A 20,814-nucleotide genomic window follows, 5' to 3' on the forward strand; every position below is an offset into this window, starting at 1 on the left:
GCTGTGTGAACACAGCCAAGATGACCAGCATATGTTTGCAAAGATTTGTAAGACTGTCAGTGACACCAGAGTCTGTGTGTGTCCGTGGCAGCTTTTCAGCATGCCTCTGCTGGGCTTCTAACATTAACATTCCTTTCAATCAGGGATGCAGAGAGGAGCTAATGACTCATAGCTCCTACAGGTATGGAGTACTTAAAGAACTGAGTGCCATGCCATCTCTTGTAATTATGCTGATAGGTTTGACAGGCCTAGAAACTTTAATAACATCTTAAAAGCAGACTTCCTGAAGTAAACAAGAAGCTCTTAACTAGAGGGAAATGGGAGAAGCAAAACATAATTGCCTATTGCTCTGCTACTTGTTTCCTCTTTTCTAAGGCAGCAATTCCTCCACATATACCTTAGTTCCACAAAGCAATGGGATCTCATGACAGCTCTCATCACCCAAAATTATGTTCACAGGCTTATCCTGATTTTCTGATGATTATAAACGAATAGTCTTACATTGTGCACAGCTGGGGATTTTCCCAAGGACAGCACACAATTTTGATTGTCTTAGTGGACAAAAAAAAAAAAAAGTAGTAAAAATCTGCAGTAATTCTCCTCAATGCAGTTGACACAGGGAAAATTAAGATGGATGCCAGAAAAGCCCATCTTTTAAAGGATTCACTGCTTTACACGTGGAAGCATGTGCTAGGACATTCTCCGTTCTCTGAAGAATATCAGAGGAACTCCAGTGTCTCAGGTACCCAAATTCATCTCTTTTCTTTTTTATGCAAGTGATGGTTTAGAAGATTCACCATAAGACTAAAGCAGTGTTTTTAGCAGAAAAAAAAAGCTGGAGTTTAAATTAATGAAGCTGATTGTCATGGTTTCAAATAAGTATTGCCATCTAACTTGGGCTTTAGAAATTAGAAGACTGAAAATGTCTAAGGAATTAAGCAATCTGTTTCTTTATTGGCACTTGCGTATTGTTAGCAATACTGCTATGTATTTATTGTAAAAGGAAAAAGTATATTTTCAAAGGAGAAGAAACTAGATAAAAAAGAATAAAGCATTTTCTCCTTAGAACAAACTACTAGATCTCATGGTAGTAATAGCCCTGAGAAAACAGCATGAACAAGAATGAATGATTGTTCAGCAAATTCAACATTTATGAAGAATTTTTTTTTATTTGCGTAATCTACAAAGTAAATTCCTGTGATAATACTAGACCAGTACAAGAAAAATTTCTCCCTCTTAGGCTTTCAAATTTGTAAGTTTGCTGTAATTTCTCCTTTAAGTTTTTCCAACATTCTCTCCTCTGAGCGTTGTTTTGTAATAAGCATGGTAGACCTTTCTGCCCATTAAAATTTAGGTAAATGTCAAAGCCATCCCATTTGGCTTCATGACTGCTGGATCCAGAGGTTTTGAGATAGGAGAAACACTGAGAAAAGCTGTGTTTAAGTGAAGCCACTTTTGTAGCTGTGGCCAGGTTCTCTGTCACCTTCTCCTAGCACACATCAACCTGAGGGGCAGAAGTTCTCCTAGAGAGATGTCCCTAGATAAAAGGTGGCAACAATCTGCTTTTCTCTGGTAAATCATCGGAGACAAAAAGCTGTCTGAGGAGTAGCCAGTGCTGGTTGGAGTGACCAAGGGAAAAACTAGATACTCAATTTGGGGATTTGTGCTGTGTTTTCCCCTAAAAAACTTTGAAAAATGCTCCTTGTCAGTCTATCTCAAGACAAAAGAGAGTGGTAGAAATCACATTTTACTTTCTCTTGAAGTCAGTACTTCTCCTTGTGTGTGGTAAGCAGCTGGGGCATCTCCTCAGAAGCTGTAAGGAGTTTCCTTTTATAGCTAGAAAGTTGGGCAGAGTAGACGATATAAAGGAAATTTTTGTCTTCCAGTCCTAGCCATAGATATATCCTTGTGGCTGGGAAGTACAGAGTTTCAACAGAAAGTAATACAATTATTTCTATCTTCACTTCCACCCACAACTCCCAAGGAATAGTCAGAACCTTTGACCTTGACTCTGAACCAGGAATTCCACCTCAGCCAAAAGGTATTCTTTATATTTGGAGTCTCTAGTGAAATACAGAACGATGGAAGAAAAAAAAATTTCCTCACAGCTATTTCCTGTGCAAGTTAAAGGCAAATACTACCATTGATTATACTTTATTCAAAGGAAGCAGAGTATGAGAAAAGAAGGCTTAAAATACTACTTTTATTGATATACTCTTTACAACAAAAGAAAAATTTCATTGGGTTTTTACCTCTGCAAATGATGTGGCATTCTTAAAAGTCCAAAGAAATCAAGCAACATTTTTTACTTCTAATAGTATGCTGCATTCTGTAGTACATTTGATATGAGGATCTCAATTTGTTTTACCAGTGTTACTGGGCTTACTTGTCTCTAATTCTGTATTTTAGACTGAGCTCTAACAAATAAGAGGGAGAGGGTTAAAACAGATTAAGTTTCTTTCTCTTATTTATAAGTAGCCAGGTAGAGCACATACATTACTTGGCATCCAAGGGCCCACATACATGTCAGCTTCATAACAATCCTGTGGAATGATGCAACTGCAGGCTATTGATTGCAACTGTGCAAGACTCCTAAAATGAGGTGGTCATTCATAAGTAAAACCTTCCATAGTTTTCCATAGAAAACAAGGTCGACATTTGTGGTGTTGTTACATTATTTTTAGTGAAAACTCAGAATGTCAGAAAACAACAAAGACTAGAGAGAAAGTATAAACTAACAGCAGATAAAGGTCAAGGTTGCAAAGGTAATGATCTCCTTTGAAACATTGGAAACCCATCATGGTATTTGAAATTAAGGATGACCTAGCTTAGGGTAGAGGTTTGAAACAGATTGTGAAACCTTAGAATAACTGAGATTGAAAGCAAAGAGAGTTATTGCTAATGATTAGCATTTCACATGACCTCTTACCTTGAGGATCACAAAGTACACCTAACAGTAGGTCTGATTGCTGGGCAGTAACAGCTACTCTTGTGGAAAGCAACCATGAGAGGTCTCTGAACCAGCAGCAAACATTTTGCTGGTAGAGAAACACCTGAGATACATACACAGTAAAAGAACAATTGTTCTGCTGTTCTGTATGTACTGTCTCATTGTTTTCTGGTGTAGAAACAGGAGGGGCAGACGTCAGTCTTTACACGCACTCCAGCAATAAAACATTTGTAGGACACTCAAATAATCCTTAACTCTGCTGCTAATAAATGCGATAGATTTTGGTGTATAAATGAACACCTGATGAGTTCGTAGGAAAATGGTAATTTCTGTATGAGAGAGTCCAGTACTTTTAATACTGTGTTTAGCACCAGAATACTAAGCTAAACAGCACCCTGGAGTAGGTGCTTATTCACAGGAGTTGAGGTGTTAAATACAGAAAAGAAGGGTTCTTTTGTGAATAGTGGATTATTTTGCATACGTAAAACTAAGGTTTCAAAAATGAACTTTAATAAAATGTGCCAAGAAGATAGTGAAAATCTCTACAATTTATATGTTGAAGAGATTAGACTTTTCTGTAATTTAGAAGTACAAGAATCTGAATTTGTTTTCATTGCAAGGAGAAAATATTGAAAGCAGTGACTCCATTAAGAGAAATAAATAGGAATAGGGTGGGTATGATCAGAAAACCAAAAATGGTAGCATAGCAGACAAGAAGCTTCAGCCATGAAGGAATATCAAGGATATCAGAGAAGCACATATTGTTATTAAAAGTAAATGCTAGCTTCAGAGGCTATAGGAGCACAAATTCTGTCATGTTTTGAAAAAATGTATTAATGAATGCATTCAGAATGAATATATTCCTAACTAAAATTTTCATTAACTTTGTTTAAGTGGCAAATAGCTGAAAATCAGAAATAGACTTCTGTTATATAAAAGTTGAGTATTTCTTGTTCCTCACTATTGCAGAGTTAATTTTATCTGTTGCCTGTACTGGTGTTAGTCTTTATTATCTCACCATGCATGAATTTTCCTCCACCTGTATTTAAATGATGAAGCATGTGGATACTTGGATGCAGTAACTTTCTGCTTGCTGCCTTCCAGCTCTTCATTTTTTTTAAACCAGATGTTGAAGATTATTGTGTTTTTAATATGAAAAAGTGTGTACTTAAAGTGTTTACTAGTAGTCTGACATAACAGGTACATGTAGTTCTGCCTCATGAGTGTCTTAGGTTTGGTATTTGCTCTCATTCATTTAATTTCAGTAACAGATCAGTGGAAAGCAGGAACACAGCAGGTGAAATAGTGACTGCTGGAAAGTGGTTAAAAACAATAACAAATCTGAAAATAAAAATTGATCAGAAAGTCAGAGAGGTTTAACACAGGCACAATATTATTCTTCACTGAGGCTTTTGGTAACTGAAGTCTTGAGCATCTTCCAGGTATAGGATACCAGTCCTAGTTGGCAGCCTGGATGATCATAGCTAAGCTCATTTACAGCAGTTGCAGATCCAGTGGATTACATGAAAGTGTTTAGTAGTTAAATGAAAGAAAGGGAGGACTTACTGAAGTAAAAGCCTCTGTCTCCACACACGAACTGAAGAGCATCAACCAGCTCAGCACCACAGAGTGTTTCTGGGCCAGCAGCAACAGAACTGGTTAAGGTAAGCAAACACAGGCCAAGGTAGAAGAAATGGATGTAGGACACAGTGTGCATCTTCACCTGCCAAGGAAGCAGAAGCAGTGTCAGAAATTCCCCAAAGAGTCTTACAAAAAATGACTCCTGCACCCTTGTGAATGAGAATGAATATGTACTGTGATTTCTTGGACGATAAGCATGGTATCAGGAAATGTCTCCCCATGTTTTTGCAACTGCCTACATGTTCTTGTCCATGTATTTTGGAAACTGATTATTTATTCTGGTGAATTCTCACAATCATATCTAGTTAGGGAACCCTGTAGTATCTATGACTTATATTTGCTTTTGGAAAGCAAAAGATGGAAGGGTGGAATAGACAGACAAAGGGAAGCCTGGAATAATATAAATAAAGAAAAAACCTTGAATTGGTTTGTCTCAGACCAGGTAAGCTAAGAGGGAATATGACAGGTGCCTGCCAATGTACTGTGGGAAATGGGGGTGGCATAGGATGGAGAGGGGCTGTCTAAACTACAATCGACATGTCACGAGAATTAATGGCCCTAAACTTGCTGTAAGGAAATTTGGCCCAATAGAAAAATAGTTCATTATTAGTACACCACAGCTCTCCAGCCACCTTAGAAAGGAAAACACCGCGACAAGCCAAAAATGTTTGCAAGGTTCAACTTGCCAAAGTTACAGGAGTTGATGTGGGATCTTCTGTAGCAGAAGACCACATTCAGTGACTCTTACAGTTCCCTGTTACTATTAGGCAAACATTTGAAAAACTAACAGGAGCACGAGTTTTAAACCATTAAAGATTTCTATTTTTACTTGTTGTAAGCAGCTATGTTTCATTGACCTTCATTATCCCCTTATAGGCAGATGTGGCCATGAGTTTCATACAGAGGTGATAATTCTTTTCTCATTTACATTTGGTTACAAACTATCTTCCCGTACCTATGACCGAAGAAAGGCCAGTTCTCAATGGGTGTAAAATTGCACCAATCCATTTAGTCACTAATTTTTGTATCCCTTTATGTCCACCCAATTTCTTACCCAACATGCAAAGAAGATAGCTTTTTCTTTTAATATTAAGAAAAGCTATCTATGTATAGTAGCAGGACAGTAGCACTGAGTAATGTGCTTAATGCATATTTTGAACTTGTTTAGATCACTTGCCAAAAATTATAGTTTTGAAATCTGTGTAAATCTGCATTTAATTTCATTCTCTTTCAAGGTTAACATTATCATTGCAGTCAGGTAAGAAGTTACAAATCTGTCTTCCACATACAGTTAAACTTGGCTTAAAACTGCTTTGTGTTAGCAGTCTAGTGCAAAGTAATTGAAAATGAAATGATTCATCTTCCCTAAAGTTTCTTTCAGGGGTTCAGGGACCATTTAATCTTTAATATTTCTTCTCTGAACTTTTGAAAAAAAGATGAAGTTATCTGTTTTCTGATCAATTGGGATCTGATCCAGTGGGATATTGAGCCTTTTTTAGTCAATAATTTTTAAGAATTCTTATTTATTTGGCAAGAGATCTTAGTGCCTTGCTGGATGAGTCTCTTATTTCCACTGTGAAAATAATGAACAATTTTAAATCCCATGATATATCATAAAAAAAAAGAATAATTATTTTCCCATTCACAAGTGTCTTTAGCCAACTTTGCCATGCAAACCCCAACAAGCTCAAATGCATGGTCATGACTTCAATGGCAGATGGAGAAAGATCAGATTGTAAATGAATGATGATAACATGAGGCACTATTTCCTGTAATGATTCCATATCTTGACAACAATTTCTTTTTTCCTTTGCCATATTTTTGAATTTATAAGATAAATATGATGCACCTGCAGTTTAAGATGGTTCCCAGTTCTGAGGAGGTAAAGCAGAAAGCTGTTTAGCACACTGCCTCAGAAAGCTGAAAGACATTACAAATACAAGAACATTATGTATTTAACAATTTGTTCTCGTATAACATTTGGTCCAGAAATAAACATAAATTTTAGACATTTAACAATTTTTTATTTTTAAAGACTTCTCAGCTGGCTTGCATTTTCAGATAAATATCAGCACTGAACTACGACAAAACAGATTATCTACTGTTTTTCCTTTAGTGGAAGCCAAAAAAGGCTGCACAGTATAAACCACAGAGAATTTCTAACTTTATCTCCAAATTTAACAACAGTCAAGAACTTTCAAACAAGTAAAAATTTTGCAGAAAAGAAAACAGGCTCACATGTTTCTGAGGTTCAATCAATTGCTTGATAAATTAAGTACTGTTTCATTAAAGCAAATTCCAAAACATAGTTTAAAACTTTAACTTTACTTCATCATTTTAATTAAACACAACATTAATTGATTCAATATGCCTGTGATAAAATTCAAGTACCCCTTTATGTCTGAGGGGAATATTCTTAAGAAAATATGAAGTTGTAATCCAATATTGCTGCAGGTTCTCTACAATCAAGCAGAGTACTTACATTATCCCCAGTCTGACTAGAAAGTTGAGAGCTTAAAAGAAAACGCATTGGCGTGTGGGTGGGGTTTATCGAAGCATCTAATTACGTTAGGAAATTGAATACAGGTTCAAGATGAGCCTGGTTAAGCACTTCTTTTACTTGCATAGAATGACTGACCATATTTTCACAGCTGGAATTTCCTCTTTTTTTCAGTACAATAGCCAGCTTTTGCTACATTCCTCTTTTAGTAGTCCAGAAGAGTAGCACTACCAAGGAATGTCATATATGAACACTCTATATCTCAGTCACTTCTTAATTCTTCTATGTAAGTCCCCTTCATTTAACAAATTATCACTTGACATAAGTTGTGCATAAGAATTCTTCACATGCTTGGTCATTTCAGTAACATGTAAGAACATCTGCAAGAATTATAAGTATCGTGCAGGAGGCAACATTTTTTGGAGACTATATGCTACAGCAAGAAATCATGAGTTATATATTCAAAATTACATTTTATTCCAGAGGGGCTGGGCCTGATTATCAAGCCATAGTAGAAATGTGCAATTATTATGAATATCAGAATTCACCAGTAATTGTTATATAAATAAAGCATATATACTCTAGAGTGGATCAAGGCTTAAATACTGTTAACTTTGAGCAAAGAATCTGGGCTACATGCTAACCTAAATCAATATGTTCCATTGATTCCAAGGAAGCTTGGCAGGATGCACAGCTGAGGAACTAGCACATTACTTTTATGTCTCTTAGTGCCTTGCTCAATACTTAAAAAAAAACCCCAACCCTTCTTCTTTCAAGCATATTGGAAAGGATGCCCATTTATACATTAAGGCAATGATTTCATCCCTTGCAATTACAGATCTGTAATTAGGTCATTAAGGAATGAGATAAGTGTGTTTTAAGTGCAAGATCAACTTAAAAAAATATTAGGCCCTAAGCAATTAAAATAAGATAATTCTTTCAACTCCATAAATATCCTTGCAAAATACTAAGGGGAAAAAAAGTTCTTGAAGGATATAAATTTGCAGATAATGGAAAGTTGGACTAGAGCCAATTGACAGAAACAGAGGTCAATGCACCTACTGAAGTCAAATTTACCTTAAGACAGTTTGTATTATTGTGCAGAAATTATAGGGTCATTACATCAAACTTCACATGCAAACTTTCCTGAGAAAGCCCTCCCTAGAAGGGAAAACTTGGAGATGAACATGTAAAGGAATTTCCATTTTCTTTATGTACAATTGCTTAAGCTGTACAAATATGCAAGGTCAGCAAGAGTCGCAGCTGGTTTCTAATGTAGAAAACAAACTGAACTTCTCATTTACTTTTAATTTATGAAAGCAAAAACCAAGTAAATGCCACGATGCTGCCAGAAAATTGCTGCAGTGACAACATCCCTTAAAAGTTTCCTTGTGAAAGCATGAACATTTTCTCTATAATTGTGTATAATAAAACTGCAGAAACTTAACATGTGAATAGTACCTTTTTTCCTATAAAACCCTGCACCTGCAGAAAATAACTAAAAGTTCTTGTTTTCAGAAGCATTCATTAACAATATAGACAATGATGTAAGTGGACCTTTTAATAATGACATAACTGAAATATTACAAAGTTCTCTGAATAGAAGTGAAATTTAAGACATGTATTTGCAATAGTTTACCCTTACAGTTATCTATGTAATTGCAACTATTACATACAGCCATTTTCCAGATCACATAAAATTGCATGTTCAGCAATTTATAAATAATTCTCAGTTCTAAAATAATGTTATTGAAAAGTGCACAATACTCTTCAAGCCAGCAGCAGACAATACACAGCAAAATAAAACTAAAAAATTATTTGAAATAGTAATAAAGATTTACCTTCAAGAAATCACACAAGCAGCACTTAACTAATTGTGTTGAAAGACTGTTGATTTTTTCCATTGCTTCTTGAAAGTGCAAAGTCTGGAAATGAATTTGTTAGCAGTAATGATGAGAAAAAAGAAATCCAGAGAGATGTGAGATGTTGAGAGCAATGTCACATTTCAATATTGAGGACTTTATTCCATTGCGCAGGCTCTATCTGCTCTGATTTTAGCAGTGACAGTGAGATTTAGCAAACAGAAGAGGGATTTAGAGAAAATCCTCACATTTATCTACATTACACAGACACTGTAGACAGGAAACAGCTGGGGGAGCATTTGCCTCTCTCTCTCTCCCTCTTCTGGCAAAGTTACCGAGTAAGGACTTTTTTGGGCATGGTGACAAATAACATCATACCTTTGCATTTTAAAACTAGAGCACAGAAGCATATTTTTTTCCCTTTAAAAGAATGTGAATTAGTGACTGAGGGGTTAGCAGACAAAAAGAGCTTGTGCTGCCATGAAAAATAAGAAAATGTATTCTGGTTAACTTTCAGGTAGCTGTGTGTGCGTTTGTATTTATGTGTGTCTGCATTTCAAATATATGAAAACTTAAATATGTATGGGCAATGTTTGTATATATGCATACCTTTGTATATATATATATGCAGGCACTTTTTATTTATGCATAGCAGCATAGGTATTTTATTTATATAGTGACAAAAGGCAGGCAGGCAGTTATCTACTTTTCCCTTAATGTGTCTTTATGTTATTAAACTTGGCACGCCTATATGCTGACTACCAATTAAAACCTCCAACTCTCTCTGTGATTAACCCTAAAACAGCAGTTTGTAATTTGCTAAAAATAACAGAATTGTTGAGAACTACTTGTAAATAGGGCAAAATAGCTTTGTGATGTTTCAACAACCACACAGGAGAAATAATGTAATTTCCTAGAACTTACTCTACTATGAATATAGTAACATAAGTAGCCCAGTTTGGGGGGCTTCCATGACATTTATCTTATATCTGCTGTTGTAATTATAAAATGATAACCCCACCCCCCCGCCTCCCTTTTTTAGTAGTAATCTTTGAATTTCTCTTGATAACAATTTAAATGACACTGGGAAAGAGAGAATTCAACTTTATTAGTTCTGCAATACCTAACTTCTGCCTTTTTATTTTTCCTCAATTATGAGTATATTATAAATAACACCAGCTGGCCAGCAACATGCTCTCACGGGTTATGATGTCATTCAAATCCCTCAACTGTGTTAGTGGCTTGCAATGTGCTCCAAGCCAGCTGTTTTTCTATTTATAATGTATGCTTGCATTTCAATACTTAGCTATTGAGAATAAAGTTGTGATGTTGTTTTTTAGACACAGTTTATACTTCTTACCCTTTGAGTTTGGAAGATGGCATTTAAAAGTAGAGGGCTAAACAAGGCTGCAGCTCCAGAGACCAAACACATGTCACAAGCAGTGCATGATTTCCATAAAAGCTCTTTCAAAACATTGCATTTTGTCCCTGTCTGCTTCCACTAAGTGAGGGTTGCATGCTGAGGTGCTAGCTGTACTTTATTATTGAAAATAACAATTGAGATCATGTTGGCCCAGATCTGTTGTCAGTTTTCAGATCCACCTTGAACTATAGGGTGCTTGCCAGGCAGAAAGGACACATTTAGTTATTTGTATCCTCTATGAATGGCTAATACTCTGCTCTGTGCAGTTTTAAACGGTGTATGGTTAGCTAAGCTGATTAATCTTTGGAAGGGATTTCTTCTAATGTACCATAATGGCAGAAGCACAGGGGGCTTGGAGGTAAGTTTGCTTAGTTCAGGTAATACTAATATTTCAAGTATTCTGATACGCATTTTTACTGCAGGTGCTGTGTTTTAATGTTCTGCTCTGTTCTATTCTCCCCTCTGCACTGCAGAGGTCACTGAGTGGTGGCACCATTCTGCACATACTTTGATGAAGCCTGCTGCAACTCGCAGGACATGTATCACTCATTCCACTAGCCTTAGAGAAGAATGTGGGAAGACAAATTAGAAAGCTCTGATAATCTTTACCTTTTTGCTTTTTGCAGCACTACAGATGGGTGCACACACTTCTGCCTTTTCCTTCCTAAATAAGAGAAGGAATACACTCCTCCATAACCTCCCTGCTGTCCAGGCTTCAAACACTCCCCACTCCTCACTGCTTGCTTTCTCCTAGGTTTCAGCAGGCCTCTCTTGGTCATGAGAGCAGCAAGCAGTAGAAGGTTCAGCTTTGGGCTCTCAGGGTAATCAGAGAATCATAGGGTCTCTGGTACAACTGGTACTGCTGGTTCTTTCCACAGAGCCATTCTCAACACACCTGACCAGCCTAAGGCTCTGTCCCACTTCACTTCTTTCTTTTGGTTCTTGTTTTAAAGTGGTATTGTGAAAAGGCAGAAAAACAGAAGATATTCAAGGAAGGTTTCCATTAGGGATTTTTAAACTTAGTGCAGTGCTTTTCTTCACAAAGACCCTTTTTTTTTAACAGAAAATTAAAAATCCCTTCAGTCATACTGATCTGGGGATCACTAGTTTCCTAAATATAGCTTCTATGCTGGTGATTGTATTCTAGTCAATATAGCAGTCAGTTAACTATTGGAGATTGGATCATTTCTCCCTTGTTAAATATAATAAATTTTTAACCACTTAGAATAAAGTACAGTGTGACTGCATGCTTATGCAGTTGTATATGTTCCCTCAAATAAAATGCACCTGTAAATGACAGAGTTTATGGCAGTTTTCAAAGTAGTTACAAAAGATGTACAGTTTTCTAATTGGAGTGTGTGTGGCTATTCTACATTAAAAGGCAATAGCACATATATCCTTGTTTGGCTTCTGAAGAATAACCTTTAGTATTACAGTAGCCACAAAAATATATGAAATGTGTGAGGGATGGAATCAGGTATTTATGTGTATTTATCTGTCCTGATCCTCATATTTTGTACTTTAATGCTCCAATGATTTCAGTAACATGCTCTAATGCTATAGATCTCATGTGTCAGTTTTTCCAGGGGCAACTCTGTTTCATAGAAGATAGCAAATACAAAAATAGGCAATTATCCTAATTAATATATTGTCCCTACTTAAATCCTTTCTTAAAAGGTAGGAACATTGCTACAATGCCTAAAAACACCTGAACCAGTGTGCCTTTTTTGTGCATTCTTTGTTAGATCACTCTTACCAAATGCAATTATTTGTGGCTGTTTGGTTTTTTTACACTGGGATTACAAGTTTTCCTATAGAAAAGCAAGACAGAACCACTCTAGTAGAAAGAACCACTGGGATAGATACCACCACAATATCAGATATCACTGTGAGGGTGATAGGGCATGGTTTAGGAAAGGATGGAAGAAGGCAAATAAACCCAGTGGCTGGCAAACAGCTGTTCTTCATTATATAAAATGGCAGAGACAAATTTGTCTTTGGAGGAAGAGGTGAAGGGGAGTATTTTATTAATATGGAATTCTGTTTTGAAGTTAGTGATTAGTCAAATGTATGGTGGAAAATTCCTTTCATCAAATTAAAAGTTGGGAAGTAAAAAAAAAAAATCATTTTTCTAATTGATTTGAGCTAAAGAACTTTTTTTTTACACCTTTTATAATGGTGACCCAAGAAGCATCATCACTTGATGAAATACAAGTAACTAACGTGATGGGAAGGATGAGGGCATGCAGACTGAGCTGTCATTGCTTTGTCAGTATTGAAGAGGCACCAGGGAGAAAGCAGTGCCATGAAAAACAGTTTCTCATTTGGGCAAAACAAGGAGAGTGCAAGCTTCATGATTAAGTTTTAGGGAGGATCACATAAATTGAAATCCTTTGTATTTGCTTATCAAGAAAAGTGTTTCAAGAGCAGGTTGGATGCGTGAGAAAGTCCAGAATTATGGCTTATAGGTAGCAGTGGTAAAAAAAATGATATTAGTAACAGCTCAAAATTAATCCATGGACTTGTAAACTGATGGTTTATGGTGAAAATGCTGTGATGAGTAAGATAAAATTACTTCAAAATTTTAATGTACAGCATTAATTAAAGTTGCTACTGTTTTGATATCTTTATATTAACACAAGGTTTTCTTTTATTTCTGAAACAAATGTGCTGCGAGTAATAGAAAGCCAAATATTAATCCTATTTTCCTACTCAAATGAAATATACATTAGCTGTTGTTGCTTATAATTGTTCACAATCTAAACAATTAAATTAAAAAAATTATACTATATTATGGCCGTTACACATTAATTGTGTCATGAGCTATAGTTATGATTGTAAAAAAAATACAAAATATGAAAATATTAACCTAAACAAAACTAAAAAGCTCAAAAAATGTGTTTCAACATTTCTGAAAGCATTTTAAAAGTTTTTTTTAAATTTCTGCTTTGTGGGAAATTTTGAAATAGTTTGTTCTGATTCAGAATAATCAAAATACCAGCATTTTCCATTGAACTGGAAATTCCCAGTTTTAGCTGTTTGTCGTCTTGCTCTCACTTTCCCAATATTAATTCCTGAATAGGTCATCTTCGCTCAAAAAAATTTGCTTACTTTCTTATTCCTAAAAGCAGCAAAAAGTCAGAATTAGGAAAGAGAGAAATTTAGGACATATGACTGCATAAGCTCTATCCTTGCACTCATAGGAAGAAGTTAAAATAAGTGGGAATTGGGATGGGCAACCATTGAGTTGTATGTGTATGAAGGGTGATTTCTGTGATTCATTTAAGTGCCTCTGTCACAGAAGGAAGAACGCATAACCTTAGATATTACCTTCGTTTCCTAGACTGTTTCTTCCACATTTAGGTGGATTGTAGAGACATATTAATTTTTTTTCCTGAAAAATCATTAGCATCATTAGCATCAGGGCTAAATCTGTGCTCATAGATTTTTATAGAATAGGGTCTAGCACATATCCTTAATGATATTTTGCTTTTTCTGTAAGTTAGACACATGAGTGCCAATGCCTATGTGTGAGGTTTTTTTTAAATTACTGACTTACAAAAACCTGTAAAGAGAACTGAATACTATAAATTTTATTTCAAGCAGGTTGTGTATGTCCATACAAAGCAAACAGTGTAAGAAAATGACAAAAATGCCCATCTATTGTATCTTGGCCTGAAGAGTACTTGCATGAGTTAGACACTTCAGAAACTACTCCTTATTCTACTTAAACTCTATTTGGAGATGAAATAAACAAAATAAAAAAAGAACATCTGTTTTGACGATTTTAAATTTATTTAATTTGCAATTAATCTGGTGCTTATTGTATGTCTTAGGACTATTTCTTCTGGGCTCATTTCTCTTCACTCTCATGATTTACTACTCAGAAAGGGCTTATCCCATTAAATTTATACAGTGTTTTGTGGACTGAAGCCAATATGTTCTGCACGTTCAAATACTGAGCTCTGTCACTGACATTTTTCTGTATATTTTCATCAAATAGAACTTACAGATAAATCAGTCACCTCTCGTTTGGCTTATTGATATAGTGATACTCTGGTTTATTTTGAACAAACCATTAAAAGCTAATGGAAAAAAAAATTAACCCAGACCTATAAACAACCTAATCAAATTCTGATTCTTAGATTTTGGTCAACTATGCTTTCATCAAGAAACTACTGAATAATTTAAGTACTAAAAAGAGCCCACAGAAGGACAAAGTTACTCCAAATAAAAGCTATATCAACTCTGATTCATGAGTGCTTCTCTGTAACAGACTTCATTGTCATTTTGAACAGAATTGTCTGATCAAATGACCAGTTCTGATTTCCTTCCCCTATTTTCATCTTAAAATATGAAGCACCTTGAACTATAGCAGATTGATCTTAACCTGTGCATGGATTTTGTGGTTCTGAGCAGTATCTGCTTAGTAAGCTTGATGCATTTTGCACCCTTTATTTTTATCTGCTGTGCTTTGATAATGTTATTTTGTCATTGGATGTGGTTTTAGGTTTTCCGAAAGGCAGTGGCAGTTTAGGCCACTGAGACCAATTTTGCAAACTTGTGGTTCTGGGCTTCAGGGCATCCTGTATGTAAATGAATTAAAACAAACAAAAATGCACTTTTGATCCCTAACAGATCTTAAATATGGTTACATTGAACTTGGCTCTTATTATAATTTCTACCTTTGAATGACCTGAGCCACTTGAGTAATTTCTCCAACCAGTTCCATGTTTTTCTCTGTGAGATAGGAACAATAGTTACTTTAGGTACTTTGAGACTCATGGAGGGAAAGCAGAGCAAGCCATATTATGTATTTTTTGGAAAACATTATCATGGCTGAAAGAACACCTCTGTAGGTTTATAGGAAGTGACAAGCTACTGTGTTAGCCTTGCACATATTATGTCTCTGTCATCTTCCAAATGTGTTAAGCACAGCTGGAAGAATTCCCAACAGATGCTTCCTTTTACTTATTTTCTTTTTTTTTTTTTTCTATTGCAGCATTCACAAGTGTTCTTGTCAAAGACCTACTTCACAAAACTTTTTCTGGAATGATTGCTGTACAATACAAGTACAATCAGGTATGATAAATGTTTATTCTTCATTACCATGCTGCTTAAAAAAGCAAGGCTGTTATTTAAACTTAAATAAGAGAGGAGTAACATCTCTAAAAACAGTGAAATGTAACTGGAAAGGGAACTGCATCCCAAGAAGTGGGAGACACCAATGGGATGCAAGGGTTGTAAGGGAAGCATTTATTAACTAACCCTTAGTCTAAATATGGACACATGACTGGTTTCTAGAATAAGGTCCAGGTTCCACAAATGGATTCATGAGCATGACTTTTTTTGAAGCTCTGAACCTGCCTTTGTGCAGAAAAAAACCCTTCTGCCAAGGTTACTGTCTGGAGTGATTTTCAGTGGCAACGAGCACCTGCAGTGCTAACTGGACCTCTTTTGGTGCTTGTAGGTGGTAACCACCCTTTAAGACTTGCAAGATAATTTGGAATCCTATGCACGCTTTCTATGATAGTTCAGCCTCTCTTCCTTCTGTGTTATGTAGAATTTTAGATTAAAAAAAACAACAACAAAGTAAAAAAGCATGAATATAAGGGTTTTCCAATATGATAAAAGAAAGAAGAAAGTAAGAACACATGTTTTAACTTTGTTAAAGAATGGCAAGTCCTGTGAGGAGTATCATGAGCTAGAAGTTTAAATGACGAAGAGAAATAAATCTTAAGCTATTTTCTTTCACTGTTTGGAATTTTAGCTTTCCTCACAAAAGATTAAGAGAAGGGAGAGCACATTTACTTTGTATTCTGTGTTATCTGTTTAAACAGGACTTTCCTATGTCTACTTCACAGCTCTCCTATTTCAGTTTCCTAAATCTTTATTTTTCTTGCTTTTTTTTTTTTTCCTTACATAGGATATTTTCTACATCAAAGATTATTATTGCTTCCTTAAAAAATGTTGCTTTTTGAAACATTTGTTGCTAATGCTCTTTTTATGGGCAAGAGCATTAGCATTATGGTAAAGAACTGAATATTGGTGCAGTTTTGAGATCACTACACATCATCAATGTTTCAAAACACTTTGAGATTTGAAAAGCCTAGCAGGCTGTGTAGCATATTTTATCAGTGGAGCAAAAATCTTTGCTTAGTATCTGATTTTAAAGTTTCTCATTCTTTGTAAGTTTCTATTTTCATTCTTTTTTCCTTTTGACATAAAAGAAAGAGTACATGCAAGCACAATATCCACCTATATTTCACAATGCTTATATTTATTTGAGAATTTTTTTATACTTTTCTGTCTTTTGGTGAATGATTCCTATTTTAACAGACCTTTTTTATGTGGCTATAATCATTGTAGGGGATGTATGGGACGAGGTCATTCAGAATCACAAGTCTGAGCCAGATCAGCTGTGAACACAAGATCAGATTTCAGCTAAAAAGGCAGAGCAGAATTCAGTGTTGATGTGGTTTTGTGCTGGTTGTAGAAGGAGACATGTATTTCATTCTTCATAACAGTATAGGGGTGAAGGCAATTTTTATGTGAGCTGCCATAAAGACTGCAGGTACAGAATAAACCTGTCAAAACTCCAGCAAATTTTAACAGGCATGCTGAGTTTTGTTTGAAGCTTTGTGTCATGTATGCCTAGAATATTTTTATCTAGTATTAGAAGCCCTAAAATTCAGTACTACTAATTGAACCATGGATTTAGCAAGAGTGGAACATATTGGTTTGGAATCATTTGGCTTTTTAAAATTCTAGAAATATTTTTGATACTCTTTACAGGAGATGACATTATTCTGATAGGTGCATTAAGTTTGTTTCTTTTATTCTAATATTTACTGATAATTTTTTATCATTTTCTTCTACTCTTATTCCAGAAACATTGTTTACAAGGAAACAAAGAGTATGCTATGTGCTTTTCTTTCTACTTTTTGTTGTGATAGCTATATATGATTCTAGCCATATTGCAATAGGTGTAAACTTACTGTTCAGTTCATTACTGGAAAAACATTTGCCTATTTTGCCAGTATTTCTTCCATCATAAGAATCCTTAATTGTTACTGCATAAAAGTAACATCCCTTTCACTCTAAATTAGATCATGGGATTTTATGGTTGAAAAATAAAGTGCAGGATATGATAGGAATAAGATACAGTTGCACCTGAACCTTTTCATCCGCCCCCACTGTGCATTCAGATTCTTTCCTGAATGGAAATTGCATGTTTTTGGAAATACTCTGTAGCTCAGTAATAGGACAAAATGTATGGACTCAAGGCTACCTGAATGAGCACATATTTGCCACCTCCAAGACCACTTTCCAGCCTTGCAAAACATCCTTCTGAATTGCAAGCATATAATTACTTGGTCTTTGAGCATGGAACTCACTTTTTTTCTTCACAGTTTACTCCTCCTGCCATGAAAATCTCATTGCTATTTAGTAAAATTATTATTGCTTCTCTGTGTGTGCACATGGCATGTAGCACCCAAAGACTGGAAAACCAGTATTTTGTTCAGTGCCATACTCACCAGCAATGTTGAGTTTGGGGGCTGTGCCTACACTTCACTGAGCAGACAACCCAGTCACCACCTTTTTTGGATATCACAGCAGGGAAGGTCTCACAACAAGGTCACGTCTTGCCTGGAGACTCAAAATGCACATCTCAGCTGGGGAACTCAGAAATCCTTCTCAGTTTCACTGTCCTTATGTAGTCACAGGAAACTCACTGGCTAAAGATTGCCTGGGAAACAGTGTCCTGAATTTTTATGTTTCTCAGTCTTCCTGGAGGCAACCATTTCATGACCTTGCACATCAAAATAATCCAATGTGATCCAGAAGAATTGCACATTAATTCCTTGTATTTGCTAACTACTACTGGGTTTTCTTGGCTCTCAGGTGAGCTGAGGAGTCTAGAGCAACCTTCATTCCAAACACATGGAATGCTTTCATAGCTCAGCAAGCACATGGCCTTTGGCTATCTCACTGCTATATGTGACAAACTGACCAGGGTGTACTCATGATAAAGGTGGGAAGTTCTGTCAAGGAGGTTTGTCTCCTAAAAACAAATGGCTTAAACAACACTTTTATTCTCCCAAAGGTGTGAAGGCATAAACTGCTGCCAAAAGCAGGTGTTAATGACAGGTACTAGGTCCCCCATATTATCCTTGTGGTTGCAGATGGCTGTTTTTTATTTTTATTTTCCTTCCTGTCTTGCACTGGTACATCAATCTGTGCATAGTGAGAAAAGAGCTGTCATGGTCCACTTGGGCTCTATACAGGGAGATATTTTTAACATTCTGACATAATCAAATCTATATGAAGTCTGTATTTGATTTTTTTGTCACGTGTGCAACTTTTTAAAAGGCGTTGTTTGAATAACAGGTGGGACAGAATGGTTTGACAAAAAGGAAAAAAGGATTTTCTCTTCATTCATAGCAGTTGCTGGCTTCCTTACTACCCCCAGAACTGTTAACATGTTTACATGTGAGCTTAAATACTGTTCGGAGTTATATGGGTAGTGAAATCTGTCCTCAAAACAACTGCTTGAACTGGTAAGTAATCCTAATATTAATGAAAATGTTCTCAGAATCTTGTCTTACAATACAGTATTTTAAATATCCATATGTGTACATGTCTGGCATTAGTTGATCTTGTGTTATAAGAACCAGCTGAAGTTCATGATGTAACCATGTTAACACTTTTTAATAGCTTTTTGAGAACACAACACAATTGTGTTAATGATAATCAGTTAAAGACTCTATTTGTTCCAGATGTTACTTTTCTAGGCAAAAAAAAAAAAAAATCTTCTATATCCCTGCTTAATATCAAGTAGTCAGAAAAGTCCTAATGTGAACCTAATCTCTTTCTTTAGATAACATACTACTGAGCCATAGCTTGAATTGGATATGTGAATACAATTGTGAAAGAAACATAGAAGCCTAGAAAAGCTTTTTTTTTTTTCTTCTGGCATGGATCTTTAGTTCCCAGTGGCCTCAAGTCCCACACCACAAAATCATTATAATTGGCATGGCTGGCAACTTCTTCTCTCATTGTCAAACAGATCTTTTACAGTAAATTTGTAGGAACTCTGAAATTGAGCTAATACCAGAAGTATCAAAAGAGAAAAAAGAAAGCAAACCACACACAGATTCAAGCATACCATTAAATGACTGACTTTTGATAAACTGTAATATTAAGTGACCTATATCAACAAAAAAAGACACATTTATTTATTAGTTGCTTACATTTCACAGCGTCATCCAAGATAAACGTGACATTTAATGCCTCATCAATAAGAAGGGTACATTTTACTAGATTTATAATACATAGACATGTCCAGGCTTGTTACTAATGTTAAATAAACATTTATCTTAAAGAATATATCTTCAGGAAAGAAAAGAATCTGCAAATTTGGAGGTGGGGAAACATTTACATATAAGTCTATGCAGTAGTAGCTGGAAAATATCTTTAGTTATTACAATGTACTGCAAGAAATACCCTCTTCTAGGGCTTTTCATTCCTGCATAAAATAGGAACAGGTAAGATGGCCCAGAAACACTCCTGCTCCAGGACAAGTAAAGGAAGGAAGTTCACAATGGGCTCTAGATTCCTACAGTTCTGTACTTTTCTGCATTTCTCCAGATCATCTCTGCAATGAAGGTATCTCAGGCAGAGGACCTACACAAGAGCACAATGAACGTGTGGCCACGTGAGGTGACAACCTGAGATGACCACAGGACTTGCAGCCGTGCCATTCCCCTTCACAGGATGTCCTTGGCATGCAGTCAGCTCCTGTAAGGATGCTTCCTCCTTTCTTTGCTCTGAACACTCTGTGATCCACCACCCTGCTTCTCCTAAAGGAGCCTTCTCATTGCTGCCCTTCCACATTGCCATTGGCCTTTCTGTGACTGTGCTACTGGTCAGGGCTTTGAAGAACAGGGAGGAAGGGAGCAGGAGGCTCCAAGGAAGGAGCTGACCCTGCTGCCCAGAAGGAAAGCAGCATTGTACTGCCCTGGCACTTGTCATTCTTGGCCTGCTTTGTCAGCATCCCCCTCCTGCCCAATGAGGTGACTACAAGGAATTTAGCTACAAGGAACAGGTGCCACGCATCTGCTGAGATTTCCTCCAATTTAGTCAAAGAACAAGGGCATTGCCTGTGAAGCAGGTGGACTGGCAGTGTGGAGAGTGCTATAAGGATCACTCAGGACTATAGAGCTCTTCAAAATGCCTGTGGAAAGGGCATGGATTGCCACTGTTCATATGAATACAGGGAAGACCTTGACCTTGGTGGATACTGCTCTTGCAAGGTAAGGGAGATATACCATCTGTATCAACATATATTGGGCATTAGGCCAAAGTAATAGTCTCTTTGCAGACAGCAAAGATTTTTTTTTTGGTCAAGTGTAAAAGTCACTTTTGTTTCTCAATT

The 20,814-nt window shown here is 36.2% G+C and overlaps 1 protein-coding gene across 1 annotated transcript in view; it reads right to left on the bottom strand.

Annotated features, from left to right (window-relative positions):
• Positions 1-9,164, bottom strand: part of IGF1 (insulin like growth factor 1) — a 55,134-nt gene extending 45,970 nt beyond the window's left edge. The window contains exons 1-2 of the mRNA XM_036401101.2: positions 8,933-9,164; positions 4,517-4,673 (exon numbers count right to left, since the gene is read on the bottom strand). Of these exons, the coding sequence (XP_036256994.1) occupies positions 4,517-4,673; positions 8,933-8,995 (220 nt within the window). The 5' untranslated portion in view covers positions 8,996-9,164. The remainder of the gene's footprint in view (positions 1-4,516; positions 4,674-8,932) is intronic.
• Positions 9,165-20,814: the final 11,650 nt, after the last annotated feature.

This window comes from Molothrus ater, chromosome 5 (assembly GCF_012460135.2).
Source record: "Molothrus ater isolate BHLD 08-10-18 breed brown headed cowbird chromosome 5, BPBGC_Mater_1.1, whole genome shotgun sequence".
Lineage (NCBI taxonomy): Eukaryota > Metazoa > Chordata > Aves > Passeriformes > Icteridae > Molothrus > Molothrus ater.